General features: G+C 37.7%; 2 protein-coding genes across 3 annotated transcripts in view; one reads left to right on the top strand and one right to left on the bottom strand.

Moving 5' to 3' along the window:
* Window positions 1-468: 468 nt before the first annotated feature.
* On the bottom strand, window positions 469-5,371 carry LOC138051778 (cytochrome b5 domain-containing protein 1-like). The gene is made up of 4 exons (XM_068898033.1): window positions 5,159-5,371; window positions 3,057-3,133; window positions 1,936-2,154; window positions 469-1,525 (listed from the first exon to the last, which is right to left on the bottom strand). The coding sequence occupies exons 1-4, from the start codon at window positions 5,292-5,294 to the stop codon at window positions 1,295-1,297; spliced, it is 663 nt and encodes a 220-aa protein (XP_068754134.1). The 5' UTR covers window positions 5,295-5,371; the 3' UTR covers window positions 469-1,294.
* Window positions 5,372-5,433: 62 nt separating this feature from the next.
* The window catches only part of LOC138051776 (peroxisomal targeting signal 1 receptor-like), a 33,195-nt gene continuing 21,319 nt past the window's right edge, over window positions 5,434-17,309 (top strand). The window contains exons 1-8 of one of the 2 annotated variants that reach the window (XM_068898030.1): window positions 5,434-5,586; window positions 8,221-8,330; window positions 9,317-9,358; window positions 10,545-10,580; window positions 12,450-12,573; window positions 13,335-13,409; window positions 16,959-17,006; window positions 17,125-17,176. In XM_068898030.1, coding sequence (XP_068754131.1) covers window positions 8,235-8,330; window positions 9,317-9,358; window positions 10,545-10,580; window positions 12,450-12,573; window positions 13,335-13,409; window positions 16,959-17,006; window positions 17,125-17,176 — 473 coding nt within the window. In that variant the 5' untranslated portion in view covers window positions 5,434-5,586; window positions 8,221-8,234. The remainder of the gene's footprint in view (window positions 5,587-8,220; window positions 8,331-9,316; window positions 9,359-10,544; window positions 10,581-12,449; window positions 12,574-13,334; window positions 13,410-16,958; window positions 17,007-17,124; window positions 17,177-17,309) is intronic. The other variant, XM_068898031.1, reaches the window with a different exon arrangement.

Raw genomic sequence — 17,309 nt, 5'->3', positions numbered from 1 at the left:
TTTCCACTCAAAGTTCCAATTCTTCAACATAATGCAGGTAATGGCCAGAACAAAATTATTGTGGATGCGTTAAATCGCAGATTTTGACGATTGATTTAGTCTCAATATCGCCAGTAGGCAATGAACGAGCTAAACCAGATACATAGATACTATATAATTAAATTCTCAACCTCGGATAATGCATTTCGCGTGCTCTGATTGGTTCACTCAATCTCGGTTATCAGCTCATATACCTTACTTTGACCTTATGTGGTAAATGATTCCGCTAAACGTTGCTAAGTAGCCGTGCTGCACGTGCAACACGATTTTTTTTATTTTTTAACCAATCAGTGGCGTTGCCGTAGCCGTAGTCGTCATCTTTGCTTAAACTCCCTAATAGATCACAGAGGACGTCAAAATGTGGTAAGAACATTTGTGACACACTAGCTCATTTACAGGTTAGATCATGGTTATAACAGCAGCCTTTCATTATGGGAGTGGTTCACAGACAACCTTTATTAATGGAGAGAATGGAGGATGCAAGAGATAATGGATCCTGAAAACCTGACCTTATTTTGTTTTAAAACAAACCTTGTTGCTTTTTTTCTGCAATTATGCAAGCTAGCTAAAATTAGAACAGCATGATCAATTTAAATGAAAAAGGGACCAAGGTTTAGGTCCTAACAAACTTAATGCCAGCTTTCCTTTCACTCAAAGTCCACGTTTCTTATTTACACAAGTGTAAAATGGACTATTTGCCAACTGCCTCCTGTATATTTAACAATTAGACCCATAGCCCGCAAGGGCTACGGGTCAATAGCCTATGAGGCGAAGCCGAATGGGCTATTGACCCGTGGCGCTTGAGGGCGAAGGGTCTAATTGTTTTAGTATTACCCAACTAGTCGGACAGAAAAGGCAATAATAAAGTTACCAAATGCAAGTTGAAGAAATATTTATTTGGGAAATTATAAAACGAAAGAACGTATCACACTTTTCACTACTCGACTATTACTAATAGTCCTCTAGTAGTGTAGCTAATGAAAATGCAGGATTTGCATTAGTCCACTAGTTGGGTGATACTAAAATATAATATGGATAAGCCTTGTTTAAATGAATAATGATATTTTATTTACACATTCTTACAGAAACTGGAACCAGACTTGGTACTGTACATAAGTAATTGATAGGCAGTTGACTTTGCCACTTGATTCTGAAACAACTTTCAACAACAGTCACAGTAATCAGTCACACACCTTTTACTAAATGCACATTAAAAAAGCCCGAGCACCTTACAGGGGATAGAAAGGTTCATTTCCTATGCCTCAGTAAGGTCATCATTAAAGTATAAATGAATGGCAGGTAAAAAATGTTCATCATTCATGCCCAGTTTATAAAACTCTTCACTTTCATCTGATACTCCATTCTCCTCAAGTGTTTTGTCCATGTCTAAGTTTTGTCCATTGTATTTCCATGTATAGCTGGCTGCATGTGCGTTGTACTTGAGATAACGATCTTGGATTTCACTCAGTATTTCCTCAGAACAAACCTGTAAGAAAATATTAAATAGTGCATAATACTGTTCTTTCAAGTTAACAACCCCTGCATCCACTCAAAAACTATGTCGCCTTTAAACTAGCCTACGTAGCTGGCAGTATTGTTGGTGTAGAGAATGGGAAAGGAGATAGTAAATACCTTCACCTCACCCCCCCCCCCTTCCCCCCCCCCCCCCCCCGCTCTTTAATTTGCCTCTCATGCCAACAATACTGTCAGCTACTCAGGCTACCTTTAAACAAATAATTATGCTTGTCATCACTAGACTGAGCCTTCATCGTTTATTATAATTAAAAGGATCAATTCAGGTGGGGGTGGTTCAGGTGTCAATGGGTTAAGTTTGCTATTACAACAATCAATATAATATATTGATATCAAGCATTGATATCACGGTTGTAATCTAACCTCAATGGCTTGTTCTTGGGAAGTCAGTGTGTTAGTAATCCTGATCTTCCTTGTTACAGCTGAAAGCACTCCAACACAGTACGACTCATCTTTCCACCAAGGGCGTCCAAAATCATTGGCCCAGTCTGTGCGGGGACACCTTGGAGGAGTGTGTATGAAGCGCCCTCTTGGTGTGTAATAGAACTTGCATTTGGTAACAGGGTCAATGTGAGTGCGGATCTAACCAAGGACAAATTTGTGCCAATAAATTATACAACTTACTTTGGGTCCTTTTAGGGTATTTTCGAAAACAAAGATTTTTTTACGTACTGGTAGTGTTTTTTAATTGTATTTGCCTGTCCACACAAATTCCTGAAACTGATTTGAAAATGATAACCTCCACCTATACAAAATGCAATTGCACTGCATGCACTCTCTTTGGTATCATGAGCCTCTGCTGTCATCATATTCAAAAACCTCTTTTTTCACCCATCCACATAAAAATGATAAACCTCTGTTAAAAAAAAAAAAAAGTGTCTAAAACCATGTATTTGTGTGGACGGGAGGTAAAATTAGACGAAATTTGAAAATACCCAGATACAATGTACTTACATGTCAATGGCGTGTTAACTTTTTTGAGAGGACTACCAGAGTTTTGTCTTTTGGGTGTTACCTGAAGTAATTTGTACACCCAGGGGGTATCAATGCTTGATAAAAGAAGTAAACATAATTTCTAATCATCCAGTTTTATAAAATGTTAAAGAATTAAATCTATACAATACACTATTTCCAGGAAAAGATTTAATTCTCTAACACTTGATCAATTAATTAGATGGTATAAATGGCAATATTTGTTTAGCAGTTTAAAATTTTCTTTGGTTAATTAAAATTAATTTTTTCCAAATTAGTTTGTTTTTACTTTCCTTTGTTTCAGATTATGAGTCTATAGACAAAAGAAAGCAAAAAGCAAACTAGTCTGAAAAATGTTTAACCAAGGAAAAATTTGAACTACAACAATTACATGATAAGGAAAACTTTTTTGCACATCAATGAATGCATTGCTCCTGTTTATTTTCAAAGTGATATACCTTTTGGGTTTTTAAAAGCACCGAAATTTGAATGAGAGTTATGATTACACTTACATCTTTTGTTTTCTTATCAAACCAGTGTGATATGTCTTTCCCTGCTGCTTCAATGATGGGCTTCAAAAGAACATCTCCTTTGAAATTGAAAAACAAAGCATTGAAGGAACAAGTACTTTAGACAACCATTACTTGTACATTTCTGGATTTTCAAAGGAGACTAGATTCTCTTGCAACAACTGCTCTCTGAAATATCCAATTTTGGGGAAAGGCACAGTGCTTGGATTTAATTGTTTCTACCTACCCAATAGGCTTTTTACAAAGTAGCATCATTTATAATTACAACAAAGATCAAAAGGCTTTTTTATTTCTCAGAATTTCTCTTAAGAGACAATTGGCAAAATCTGCCTAACACTCATAATAACTAAAACAAGGAATGACCAAAAATGATCTAAAATTACCTGTAAAATGACCTGAAATGGGCTACAAATTACAGTAATCTAAAATGACCTAAAATGAGCTACAACAGTACATGTATCTAAAATAAATGTAGACATCTCTAATCATGCTCCTAATTAATTAACTAAAACAGACAAACTGGTACAGGTAATTACTGCACCAATCAAATTAAGCTGCATTGTTGGATAAATTCACATTATCTTTACACTGTCAACTCTGCACCAATTAAACCTACATTGCCGGGCAAATTCAAGATTTTTGTGCTGTCAACTCCACGTCAATCATGATGCGTTGCTGTGCAAATTAAAAAATTTTCCGCTGTCAGCTCTATGCCAATGACAAATGTATTGCCAGGGGAACAGATTTTTTACGCACTGTCATGAATCTCCACGACAAGAAGGCTTATGTGACATGCTAATTCTGCAGTTTGTCAAGTGAATGTTATAATTAGTTTATGTGATTGTTACAAATACCTTTCAACACTAAAATCATGCCCTCTCCCAATAAAAGAAATTCAATTGTCTCAATATGTCTCTCATGAGAAGAGGGCATTCATTTTTTCCTATCTTCCCCCTGACCCTCCCCCCCCCCCCCACCCCCCCAACAACAAACGCCTGTTAGTAAAACCAAGGAACCGTTGTAGCTCATCTTAGGTCACTTTAGATCATTTAGGTAGATATAAAACCATCTATTAAATCGGATCACTCTGCGATAACATTACTGATTAATGGTGTGGATGATAGTGAAGGCGGTCCATGGTCCAAGCTTTTGGAAATTTAATTCTACGGTAGTAAATGACAGCAATTATCGCAATCTTCTTGATGAAAATATTAAAAACTGGCTTGAAGAATTTAAAGAGGTTGTGGATAAGCGGGTCCTTTGGGATTTGTTAAAATATAAAATGTGACAGCTAGCCATTAATTATAGCAAAAAATGCTCAGTGTAGGAAAGCTAAGGTCAAAGAGTTGGAAGAAAAAATACAGAACTGTACCAAAAATTGTGAAATTGACCCTTCGAAGAGCTGGAATGTTTTAACAAGCAGAATACGATGAACTCTATGATTATATTACTCAGGGTGCTATTATCCGTTCCCATGCAAATTGGTATAAAAAAGGGTGAAAAAAATAACAAATACCGGTAGGTCATTCCTTGTTAGACCAATTACAACCTAACATTATACCATTCCCCAAAAATGACTCGTTTACCCTGCACTTGGAATTTTACACGAAGAGGGTTGTTCTTCACATAAGTAACATATTATACAGCTAAGCATGGGATGTCATAATGTTGACAAGAGCTGCATGTGATCAATTCATCTTATTGTTGTGGTTTTCCTTAATGTCATGGCTGATGCACAAATATGCCAGTTTAACTTTCATTTGTCGTTCACAGTGTACCATTCATAATCACAATATGGAAATATAACTTCCAGACCAAAGGCTCGAAATGTCAACTTATTGGTAACCGGTCGATCTGCCCCACGGATTGTCTGAGCACATATTTTAATAATGATAATGAGCACTCATTTCAATGATTTGGTCTAGCACTGACTTTAGGGGCGAAAATTTAGGGTAAGGATTGGTTTGCTATCAAGATTCGTCAGAATACTGTGGGGAGGATCGACTCTGGGGCGGAACGACCTGTTTTCATATCTATCTATTAATATACATGTACAAATGACAACTATAACTGTAAACTGTTACCTGCGTTTTTTTCACAGAGTGGTGTAAGGTCATAAACCCTGCCCAAAAAAGACACCCATAAGTCCTTTAAGGTATTGTGAATGCTCACTTCGTTTGGCGTGTAGTACTTTGGCCGTTTTGAGTTTTTTCCCGGCATATTTCAGGTCACTTGCAAGGTCTTAAAACTTCACCGCCCCTCTGTTGAAGGCTTCTACTAAGCAACCAGTTGATAAGGAACGTTCAGGGAAGGTTTACGACATACAAACGACATACGCGGGTAGTTGCTGACCAAGTTCATTGCTGCTTCGTATTCGAAGACAGCTCACAGAATTTTTGTGTCTCAGCACGCAGAATGGGTGAAAAGTGTGTTGGGCCACCATTTCTTAGTGACTTCTTGACGTTGGTAACTTTTGAGTCTTTTTAGAGACCCTGCTCTTCGTTAGCAATACGTAAGTATGTTAGTCACGTACTTAGCACCGGTGGCTCAGTTGGTTGAGCACGGGCTGTCACGCGGGAGGTCGTTAGTTCAACTCCGGCCGGACCAACACTCAGGGTCTTTAAATAACTGAGGAGAAAGTGCTGCCTTTGTAATTACATCTGCAAATGGTTAGACTCTCTAGTCTTCTCGGATAAGGACGATAAGCGGGAGGTCCCGTCTCACAACCCTTCAATGTTCATAATCCTGTGGGACGTAAAAGAACCCGTACACTTGTCGTAAAGAGTAGGGCATGTAGTTCACGGTGTTGTGGTCTGTCTTCTGTGATTTACCATGGTTTGGAGGGTAAATGCTCGGAGATATTAGCTACACCAAGCTACTCTAAAATCCGAGGGTAAATAAAGATATATGATATGATATATGAGTTTGTACATGTATTAAACACTAAACCTTTGTTTTAAGAGCAATATCCAGGGCGTAACTAATCGATATTCTCGATACTCGATAAAAATCGATAGTAATCGATTGAAATCGATTGTAATTTATCGATTAATATCGAAAATCGATTGAAGTCGATCGGTCAACTTTTTGTGATTATCGATTTATCGATTTCTGTAATTGAACGATCGATTTTATCGATTTGATCGAAAAAGATGGGAAGCTCTCAAGGTAGGAAATGCCTCAGTTGCGATCCATTATTATTTTATTACTTAAATTGTTTCCGACTGTTCCTCTCTTGATTACACTAATTCGCAAATACATAGACCAAATGCATAAATGGCGGTCAAAAAAATATTCCTTTGTTTATGTGCTAATTAAGACTCACTAGCCTCGTTTGCATGTACAAAATACAAAAGAAATATTGCTTGAGAGCGAGGCTAGTGAGTCTAATTAGCACATAAACAAAAGAATACATTTTTGGCCTCCATTTATGCATTCGGTCTATATGGGAGAAAATAACACAGTTCTACCACTCAATAAATACACACATGTGCCGCTCGCTAGTTCAGCTTCGATGAAGAAAAAATTAGTGACTAGCCAAATTTTGTGATTATCGATTATTATAACTAATCAATCAACAAATATTTGAGTATTATTGAGTACTATCGATTTAATCGATTACGTTTTTGATGATCGATTTCGATTGATTTAATAGGTACCCCCTGCAATATCGCAGCATGGCTGAGACAAATGAAGTCTTATATTGGCCTATAATACTTTGAAAATTCGATAAACCATTATCTATTTGTCAATAAAAATAATGAAATGAATGTCAACAATAAACTAAGGATTAGAATTGCATTGGACATGCAAGCGATATTTTTTCTTAACTCACCAGTGTTTTCAATGGGATTAATGTATGATTAGTACAATCCTGAAGTGGGCATTTGCTGTGCATCTTTAAGCTGTTGTAAGCTTAGAATATAACAAAATTAGAAATTTAGCGATCAACCGCAATACCATCGACAACAATTCTTAAGTAATTATTAATGTCGCAAAATGTTTTTGTTTGAGGATTTCTTGGCAGTTTTTTGGTTTATCTCTTTTACTCCAGAAGGACAGCAGGTACAAAATGTCATGTCACAGGTCATTGTTTTACCAATACAGAAAGTATCCTAAACATTCCTAAAAACTAACCTGAAACAACTGCCTGTGACCTGTGTTTTATACCTGCCGCTAGAGGGGTTCCCCACTGATGACTAACACTCAAATAATAGTAGAAAAAATGGTCAAAAAAGTGGCTTTTGAATACTTATATTCAGCAAAATAATTTATGAGAAACATCAAAACCTCTCCATTCCCATTTTACCCGGGACTGTCCCGGTTTAGACTTTGTTGTCCTGCTGTCCCGTTTTCCGTATAATCATAACAATTAAAATTTTCTCAAATTTGATTGGTAACAGGACTTCGTGGCGTCCAATTTGGTCTGTAATCATACTTGTGATTAAACAAATCAGACTTCTGCTACGCCGTCGTCCGATTTTGTTAATCACTCGTATGATTACAGACCAAATTGGACTCCACTCTGTCCTACTACATGTACCATTATATACATGTATTTTGATAGTTGTTATTTTTAACTATGGCTAACATGCAAATGCGACTTCTGGACCCATGCCATACGTACAGTTCTTTTGTGCTTTTTAGCTTCTAGTGACGCTGATGCAGCAGTCCTTATTCCATAGTCTGTTATTATGTGGCATCATTCAGAATCAGCCTACAATTTGAATTTTCACTCTGTTGAAGTTGTCTGATGCTCTTATACCATAAGTCAGCAGGCAGCTTTTAGTCAGTCCTGTGCAACGCCTAAACAATTCTTGCTCAAAATGTGTCTTAACATCAATCTGTGATTCTTTGATTGTTTTATTACTATGCAAGCCCCTGAGTTGAAATTCCTACCCCTCCGTTTAATCCTTTCCCTCATGCAGACTCTTACGAATGGTACTTAATAGGTTCTACTTTCTCTGCCTTGTGATTTTTCTTGTCAACAGGGCTGGCTCTGGGGTTGACGCTGTTAGGTGTACTGTTTAAATTCCTTGGTGCCCAGACTCAGAATTGCTCAAGAAATCCTGGGAGTGCATTTAAAGCTACACAAATTTGACCATTTTAAAGGTCGGAACACAAACTCTTCCTTTTCTTTCTTCAGATAATTTATTTAAGATGGCAATGCGGGATTTAGTTGAGGGTGAGTGTGGAAGTGCCAATCCTTTGATGAAACTGGTGACACATTTCACTCAAGATCAGTCATTTCAACAGGTATACATACAGTATGTGGTGTGTTACAGCTTGAATAAATAAATTATTTGTACGTAACATTTCATGAAAAGCAGCCGCTTAGGATTAATATACAAGCTAGTACAAATATGACATTTGTGAAATTGCAAGAAAAGCATAGAATTGGTATCAAAGGCAACATTTCACAGATACAGTATGTGCATGAATATTATAATTACATGTAGTGTTTCAAGTGGGAGGGATAAATGGGGGATTTTCAACTCAAGTAAGCAATTTTGTGCACTTAAGAGAGTGTATGAATTCAATGGTCACTGAGAGTAGGAGTCCTTTTTTAGATGTTTCTCCGCATTTTCAAATAATGCAATGCCATTGATTAATTAACATTTTAAAGTGTACAGTACATTCTCTTTGTTTTCCTCTACATTTTTGCTTTGCCTGATAACCTCTTCAGTCAATCAATGGTTGTAATAAATTAAATATAATGTCACATTAAGGCCACATTGGTGTCTGTAAACAAAGAAACAGCACTGCCTCACTGGTGTAATCATCTTGACATTAATTATTATCATGATAAAAAATTTTGAAATACAAGACAGTAGATGGAAGGAGAATTAAAGGTGTATCCTTTAGAATGTTCTTTCTTTGGACCTACATGTAAACTAAGTTTAAATAATTATTCTGTCTGTACACCATTTTGAGAAAGCTTGAGAATTTTGTGGCCTTAATCCTTTGGAGTATATCAAGAACTGACTTAGGGCAATTTACATATTATAATTATCAATTAATATCCTCATTTGCAAGTTTAAATAATCAAATTGGAGAACCTGCTGTATATAAAGTCTTTGAATTTGGCCATTTTGGTGCATCACCTGGCTTCAGTATCACTGTTTTTTGCCTTTAAGAGAATTAATAATATTAATTACACTCACCATTGCCATCAACTTCTGAAATAAAGGAAATCCCCTCTGAAAGTTCTCACTGATTAATAATATTCTGGCTTTCGATAGGAGGGTCTTGTTCATGAAAGGTTTGGACATCAGATAGACTTGGTAAGGTTTTTAAAAAAATTAGCAATGTTGAACATATAGTTAATTGTGCACATTTATGTAAAATTAAATGGATCACTGACAGAGGTACTGTATGTACATATAATTATAATATATAGATTTAGCCAAGTCTGAAAGTGGAGCTCCCGTTTCTAACCCCAGAAAGCAATCTAGTGTTTATGGAAAAAATTATGCTTCTGCATAAAGTATTATTAATTGTCATTAGTGTGTACAGTAATTACAGTGATCAAACAGATCAAACACCTCTGATCTGACAGCAGTAAATAATCAAGCCTTGCAAACAATAACTAACAATTTTAATCAACAACTAAAACTGCAATTATATGCATAGTAATCTCTTTCACAACATTTTCCGTTTGACTCACAATCTGTACTCGATCTTACCCTCTCTCTTCGGGTCAGAACAACTGCAAAAGTCAACCTAAAGTGTAGTAAATTTGTTTACTCGACTTCAATTTCACAGTCAAACAAAGCAGCTCGCAACTGGACACCCATTTCACACAAAAAGCCTATACGTGTGATTGTTGAAATATGTCAGAATCTCTGTCAACACAGAATTGCAAAGGTTTTCAGGACTTTTTTAGCTAGTTTTAGAAAATATGTGAGGCAGCAAGGCATATAATCTTGTTATTAAAGAAGGAAAACATTAAGCTTATACCGGCATGATAGCTAACCATTGTAAATAAGTGTTTTGTCTCTCGCTCTATTTCTCTCAATCAGCTTTACGTTGATTTTCATTGAAATTTTCTCTTGTTGTCCTTCCTTAATTGGCTTCTCTCGAGGATTTCTTTGCTTAAATTTCTCAAATTTTGTCTCCTCTTCAGTCCCGTGCTCTTTCCTGTTGCTTGTCACTAAATATATATATGATTTCTCACCAGAAAAACTTGGTTTGCCAAATGCAACGCTGCCACGCGATTTCCCGCGAAGGAAAATTGCCCAGACACTCCCGTCCACAGAGGCTGTCTTGCCTCCCCACCTCCACCCGGACAGTCTGTATGGGCAGACAGACAAGCGGACAGACGTGGCATCATAACCAAAATTCTCACATGGATAGATTTCCCAAAAAATCTTACCTATGATGCTCCGCTAGTGCGCTTTTCGCGCCTGAGCTCTGCTATAAACATTTCAGTCTAAGTTCACTAAATCTTCTTGATGTATACTTTTTCAGGATGAACAGGCTTTCCATGAGACTTCCCAAGATGAGGTATTTATTATTTTTAATGACCAATAAATTAATTATATCTTTTGTATCTTTTGCAAATGAAAACATACACCTCTTCCTAGTCATGTTTTATCATGAGCTATAAATATAAGTATGAAAAAGAAAGAACTGAAAGACAGGTTGTGCATGTTTGTTAACCTTGGTGAGTGAATTGAAGACATTGATTTTTTGAGGGTTGTTGTTGTTGTTATTTATTTGTATAGCAGGTTGAAGTTTTGGCAGCTATTCAGCTGATGTGGACCTGCTATACCCACCAACCCATATACACATAGAGAACAGCCGCAACACCAGAAACTTCATCCCCTACTCTTCTCGAATAGTGTGTGGGTTCTTTAACGTCCCACATGGAACTAATTAACATGGAAGTTATTTGAGAGAAGGGACCTATGGCTTATCGTCCTTATCCGAGAAGACTTGAAAGTCTAACCATTTGCGGATGTAATTACAAAGGCAGCGCTTTCTCCTCATTTATTTAAAGACCCTGAGTGTTGGTCCGGCCAGAGTCAAACTCATGACCTCCCGCATGGCAGCCCGGTGCTCAACCAACTGAGCCACCGGTGCGCGGTGGGTCGGGATTAACTCAGAAAAAATTCGAGTGCACCTTTGAAGTCAAACCTACATGTACAACCTTCCAATTACTAGAAGGAAGTTTAAGAAACAATGACGGCTAGGCCTATGACAACACAACAAAACAATAATATCATTGGTTATAAAGAGCATAAAATAATAATTGTGCTGCATGTGCAGCACAGATTTTAGCAAGTATGTTTCCGGTGATTTGCATAATGACAATTTGAAATCACCAAATTTGAGGTTATGACAACAACGCAAGCGTGCAACAAAGAATCTTTCATTCCCTCTTTTCACTCTGAAACCACTCGTACCAATATATTCTTAGGATACTTCACTCATATTGTAGGATGTGAATGAGACTGAGTAATCGTGAAAGACTTATGTAGAGCCAAGTTATATTTTGAGGTGACATTTTTGTTGACTGTCGTAGATCTTAAGGTCCCTAGTATAAGGATGCTCTACCACCAGTTCATGTAACAGTAAATTTTATTACCCCACCTGCATACACCTTATTCCAAAATGGCAGCCATTTGGTATTCTTTTGTTTCCTTGCAAATTGACCTTGCTTTCAAACATAAAATACAAAAAGGAGAATATTTAACCTTGAACGAGGCCAAAAGGGCCAAGTTGCAATCAAACAAAAGAATATCAAAATGGCGCCATTTTGGAATAAGGTGTATACTGCTAGGATCTAAACTGTGGAAATGTCAGAGCATTTTGGCAAATTATAATTGTAGTGAAAAATTTTATAATTGAGCAGGAAGGCATCCTCTGTAATTTTAAAATTCTGAAAGAGACTTTGAGTATTTTACGTGCATGTACAGCAGTGCATGCTGTTAACAGAAGTAAATTATTTTGATGTCAAGGATGCTCTAAATTGCAGTTCCTGAATAGACAGGATTTTACATTTACCTCGGCTTATTTCACGTCTTGTCTTATGCTTGATTTTACAGTAAAGTAATAAAGGTGGAGTACTTGTGGAAACAGGGGGCTCAAGGAAGGGTCCAAACCATTGAATCTCTAAGAACTTGATGAATTTTCTAAATTGTGCAACGTGATTAATGTTGCCTCAGATGACAAGCTTTTTCCTATTTTTCACCCAAGTCTCATCTAGAACACTGCCTAATTTGAAACATAAGAAATAGGGGTAAACTTAGGGCCAAGTCATTTGAACCAGGGTACATGTAAGAGCCGGCCTGTTCCCAAAGTGGTTTGGGTGTTGACCCCCCCAAAAAAAACATTCATAGTGTACATGTATTTCAATTTGTTTGATTTCAGCTGGTATCTGAATTTCTCCATGATCCAAGAACACATGCACCACCACAATCTTTTCGCATGGGTGATTTATTGCATGAAATGCAGGAAATCGAGCAGAGGAATGCGCATCACACTCCTGTTAGAGGTGCACTGTAGTCACAATACTTGAATAATTTTATAATGAAGATCCAGAAATTATCATGTTAATATCCCTCTAAGATCTTGACTCAATCCTCAACTATCCTAAAGGATCTTAGCGAAGATCCTTTCAAGAAAGGGTGCAATGGAAGTAATTTTAGCAGCTTGCCCTTTCATGTATTTATGAAATGGTAATTTATTGGGAACAATATGACACAATAAATAAAGCATTAATAGACCTTTTTGCAGATACGGCGGCCATTTTGATTTCTATTGTTTCAACTACTTACTATGGGATGCCCAGGGGGCAAATACATATTAATTTGCCTCCTGAGCGTCCCATAATGTCTTTCGAAACAATAGAAATCAAAATGGCCGCCGTATTGGTAAAAAGGTCTATTGAAGATTGTATGACATAATGGCAACTAAAAAGTAATGCAGTGCATGTTAAAAGTTGAAAAAAATTGCTTTCTGGTCCAGGCGTACAAGCGTACGTTACTTCTATCCGCTTACCCATAATGATGATAAGGCTACTGTAGTAAAGATCGGAATCCACTAGCCCACTAGTAAAAACCGCCAGCCCCAGGCTATCAGACATGACTTCCTTTGCATGCTGTTTTAAAATCATTGCAGGATCCTTGTTCCATCTTTAGGGAATCTCAAAGGATCCTGTATTTGTTCAGTCTTTGAACCCAAGATCTTTGAAGATAGTCTGAGGCTATTCACCAGGCCTAATTCTAATTGGGTTTTTTTTTTTTCATTATTTAGCTCCTGGTATTGCTGATCTTGCATCCAGTGAATGGGCGGCAGAGTACATGTCAGCCGAAGTCCAAAGAGCTGAAGGCAAGCTTGACAAAATGTTATTTTCATGTTCCAACAGTAGAATGTTTTTGGTGATTAAGGCGGGCATACAACAATCACCAGATCTCCGACAGAACAATCGCAATAATTGGATGCAATAAAACCAAGTTCCTGCCGTTGGTCAACGGTGCCATTCCCAGGCCCCTGGTTTTTGTAAAGTAAATATTTTTCAAGTGCATATATTTTGTTTCAACTTAAATGGAATCAGATGAAAGTTTACAATACTGAGAGCTACTGTACGTGTTAAAAAATTTTGTGATAATGTAAAGAGTAGACAGTTGTGAAGATTTTCGTTTTTTTTATACTGTGTTCTCATAACTGGTAAACATGCATTGTCCACAATTGCTCCATGGTGAAATACACATCTGTTCACTCCCACCCTTTGTCTTCCAAATGTTTCAGCAAACACATTGAAATTTATTTACTGATAGAGTGATTTCACCACTATACAAGTGTATTGGCGGTTAAATTAAACAATGTATGAAAATTTAGTGAAACGAATTTTCTTTTTGTTAGCCAATGAGATATGGCTGAACTTACTTCTTAAACTTCCAGACAACAGTGACGTAAGATCTGATTCTGAACTGGTGATTGTTCGCTAATCATACGTCCAAAAAAAAAAATGCTTTTTCAAGTCTTTCTCGACTTCCTTTGATCTGGTCAACCATCGTACTCTTCTTTGTAAACTCAGTGTGAATGGTTGTTCGATCTTCACTAGCACTCGAGTGGTTTGGCTCATATCTAAAAAACGCTTTTCAAACGAGCTCGAAAAATCTCATCTCAAGTGACAAGCCTACACAACGCCTTAACTTTTTTTTCATCTAGCTACGTTTGCGTATCGCGTGAAAGCGCACGAACTAAAAACCAACACTAATTCATAAAGTTCATGATACTAAGAACAAATCGCAACATCGATACAAACACTGAACCGCCCAGTAGAGTGGGAACGAGCTAATTTCTTACGTATCCTTTATTGATATGTTAATGAAAAGTCTCCCTTTCTCTAGTATAGGCCGCTAAAGGACCCCGCTCAAGACACAAGTCTACAGAAATAACGCCTTAGCTAGCAGTCAGATATAATTTTTTGCATCTAAGTTTGCGGATCGTGTGGAGGCGATATAAAGTTCATGATCGCAACATCAATACAAACATATTCTCGTCACCAGAGCCTCGGATCGACCCAAGGCTCTGGGAAACTCTATGTTGGACAACATGCGCCGTAGGGTTCTTATAGCCAAAAATTGACTATTTGAACCTTACAGCGCCTGCTCACTCCTCATGCTAACATGAATGCACCAATCAGAGACGCTGTTCATTGTTCTTCACGAAAACCAATGAGAAGACACTTTGTTTCAGGGTTCCCCAGAGCTCTTCCCTCCCTCAGTCAAGAGAAGAGCTCTGGGGTCGAGATTGATACAAACATTGAACCGCCCAGTAGAGTGGGAACGAGCTAAATTTTTAACGTATCCTTTATGGATATGTTAATGAAAAGTCTCACTTTCTTTGGTATAGGCTGCTCAAGGACCCCGCTCAAGATACAAGTTTACAGAAATAACGCCTCAGCTAGCCGTCACAGATTTTTTCTGTGAGGTTCGACAAGGACTTTTAAACAATTCAGTTTTAAAGCTTACATATGAATCGTAGGCGAACTGACATATTGAACGTAGGCGAACCGACATTATACGTAGGCGAACAGACAGTAGGCGAAACGACCCGTAGGCGAAATGACCGGTTACCCTTTCTGATCCCCTTCTGATCCCCTTCAGGTGTCTGTTGGAGTCAAGGAAGCATACTCGGGCCATTGCTCTTTTTACTATTTATCAATCTATCTCCGTCCTTCGAAACAAACTTGACTTTGTTTGCGGATGACACTTACCGTACTCATATCTGGTGCCACTTTGCAGGACGTGGAGTTGAAAATGAGCCAACTCTCTGCTGATGTAAGGCGCATGGGCAAACCTAAATCGTATGGATCTAAATGCTTCTAAAACTAAATCTCTGTTGCTCGCGTCCCATCAGAAACTCCGATCTTTGGGAAGACAATCCCTTCTTGTGACTATTGATGACACTGTTGTTGAGCAAGTTCATCTTGCTAAAATTCTTGGAGTGTTATTCGACGACCAACTTTCCTGGGAGCAGCACATCGATGATTTGTGTAAGAGACTTAACAGTCGCCTCTCGCTTTTACGTAGAATAAATCCTTATCCTGCACTTGAAGGATCCCGTTTCATTTTTATAACTCGTCTACTCACAGTCATCTCCTCTATTGTTCTAGTGCTTTGGGCAACAGTTCCCTAACTTCAATTCTTCGGCTTCTCCGTGTTCAGAAACGCGCCGCTCGGGTTATCCTTAATGCCGATCTTTCTACGCCTTCTATTACTCTTTTTTCGAAACTCAAATGCATGGATCCGAATAATTGGAGGATTAATTACTGCAGCTAGTATTTTCTATTTTTCTTAATCCAGATGCTCCTGTCCGTCCTAAATTTAAGTTTTCATTTCTATTTGGCTCTCGATCGACTGCTATAACGATGGGCTTATAACGTCTCACAACTTAGAAGTCCCTCGTCCCAGGACGAACTCTTGTTTAACGCACTTTTGCCTATTCCGCTTCGGTACCGTTTGACGCAGCCCTTAAGCAGCGTATTACCTGTCCCAATGAGTCAACTATTGCCCTCTCTTACGTCTCACTTTCATTAGAGAGCTTTAGATTCTAGGACGAGGACGAGAGTACGAGTACGAGATTTTCTCATAGAACAACAGTGAGCGCGCGCAAACCAGCGTCATTTTGGCGGGAAAACCGTGATACCGTCGTCATTTTAGTACGAGGTTTTGCAACAATGTCGTCGCGTCAAAACAAGTCAACAACACGGTAGCAGTTTTGGCATTTTTCAATCAGCAAAAAGGCTCAGTTACCAGCAATAAGAATACAGTAACTGAGCAACCTATACTGCAAAGAAATGGCAAGATTAATCGCACGGGTTATAAATTTGCTAAATATTTTCGCTAAAAACAGACTGTCAGAACTCGTACTCGTTCTCGCCCTCGTCCTAAAATCTAAAGGTCTCTAATAATAAAGCATAAGCTTCGTACTTAATTCCTTGCGAAGCTTATCACTGTTTCACACTTGGCAGCGGAATTCTGTTGTTTCCGATGTCGATATTTCCTTTACTGTCGCTGCACTTTTGGATAATTGCGACGGCGCGTTTTGTACATTTTTATATACATGGTTAACATTTATTCATTTTAGACATTTTTCTTATACATTATTTCTGTCATTTTTCTTTGTAAAATGTTGTTTGTCTTTGTTATTCTACGTTGCTATTCTTACTTTTCAATTATATTTTGTTACTCCTAGTATGTCAATTAAGCGTACATATCTGTATCTTGTATATATTTTACTCTTTTGTATGTTTTTAGTGTTAAGTCGCCCAATTAATTATTATTTTGTAAAATAAATGCCATTATATACCCTATGTGCCCTATGCAGCTTGACTATTAGCTCTTAAGATATGTAATTCAATCGTTGCAGAGTGGTCAAAAGAATATGAAAATGGAAGGAGATTACAGCCAGTTGCAGGTTCGTTACAGTAATCATTATAATGGTCCAAGTTTGTTTTGGTTTTTGCAATCAGTGGGCAAGAAGCTTGACTGTGAAGGTTTCAAAAGGTGATGTCATTAATTTCTTCCTTTTTCAGGTGTTCATAACGTTCCAACAAAGTGGGCTGACGAATATTTAGAACATATAAGGTATGTGAAATGGAGCCTGAAAAAGAAGCAAACATGTCACCGACAATACCACGTTATTGGCTGCCCAATGGATGGGTTCTTCTGTTCTGTCGGTTGGCAGAGTTGATGAACAAAGATAATGAAGTAATGTATG

Source organism: Montipora capricornis, chromosome 6 (assembly GCF_036669925.1).
Source record: "Montipora capricornis isolate CH-2021 chromosome 6, ASM3666992v2, whole genome shotgun sequence".
Classification (NCBI taxonomy): domain Eukaryota; kingdom Metazoa; phylum Cnidaria; class Anthozoa; order Scleractinia; family Acroporidae; genus Montipora; species Montipora capricornis.
The sequence above is the reverse complement of the archived record's forward strand: the minus strand, read 5'-3'. Positions and strand labels throughout refer to the sequence as shown.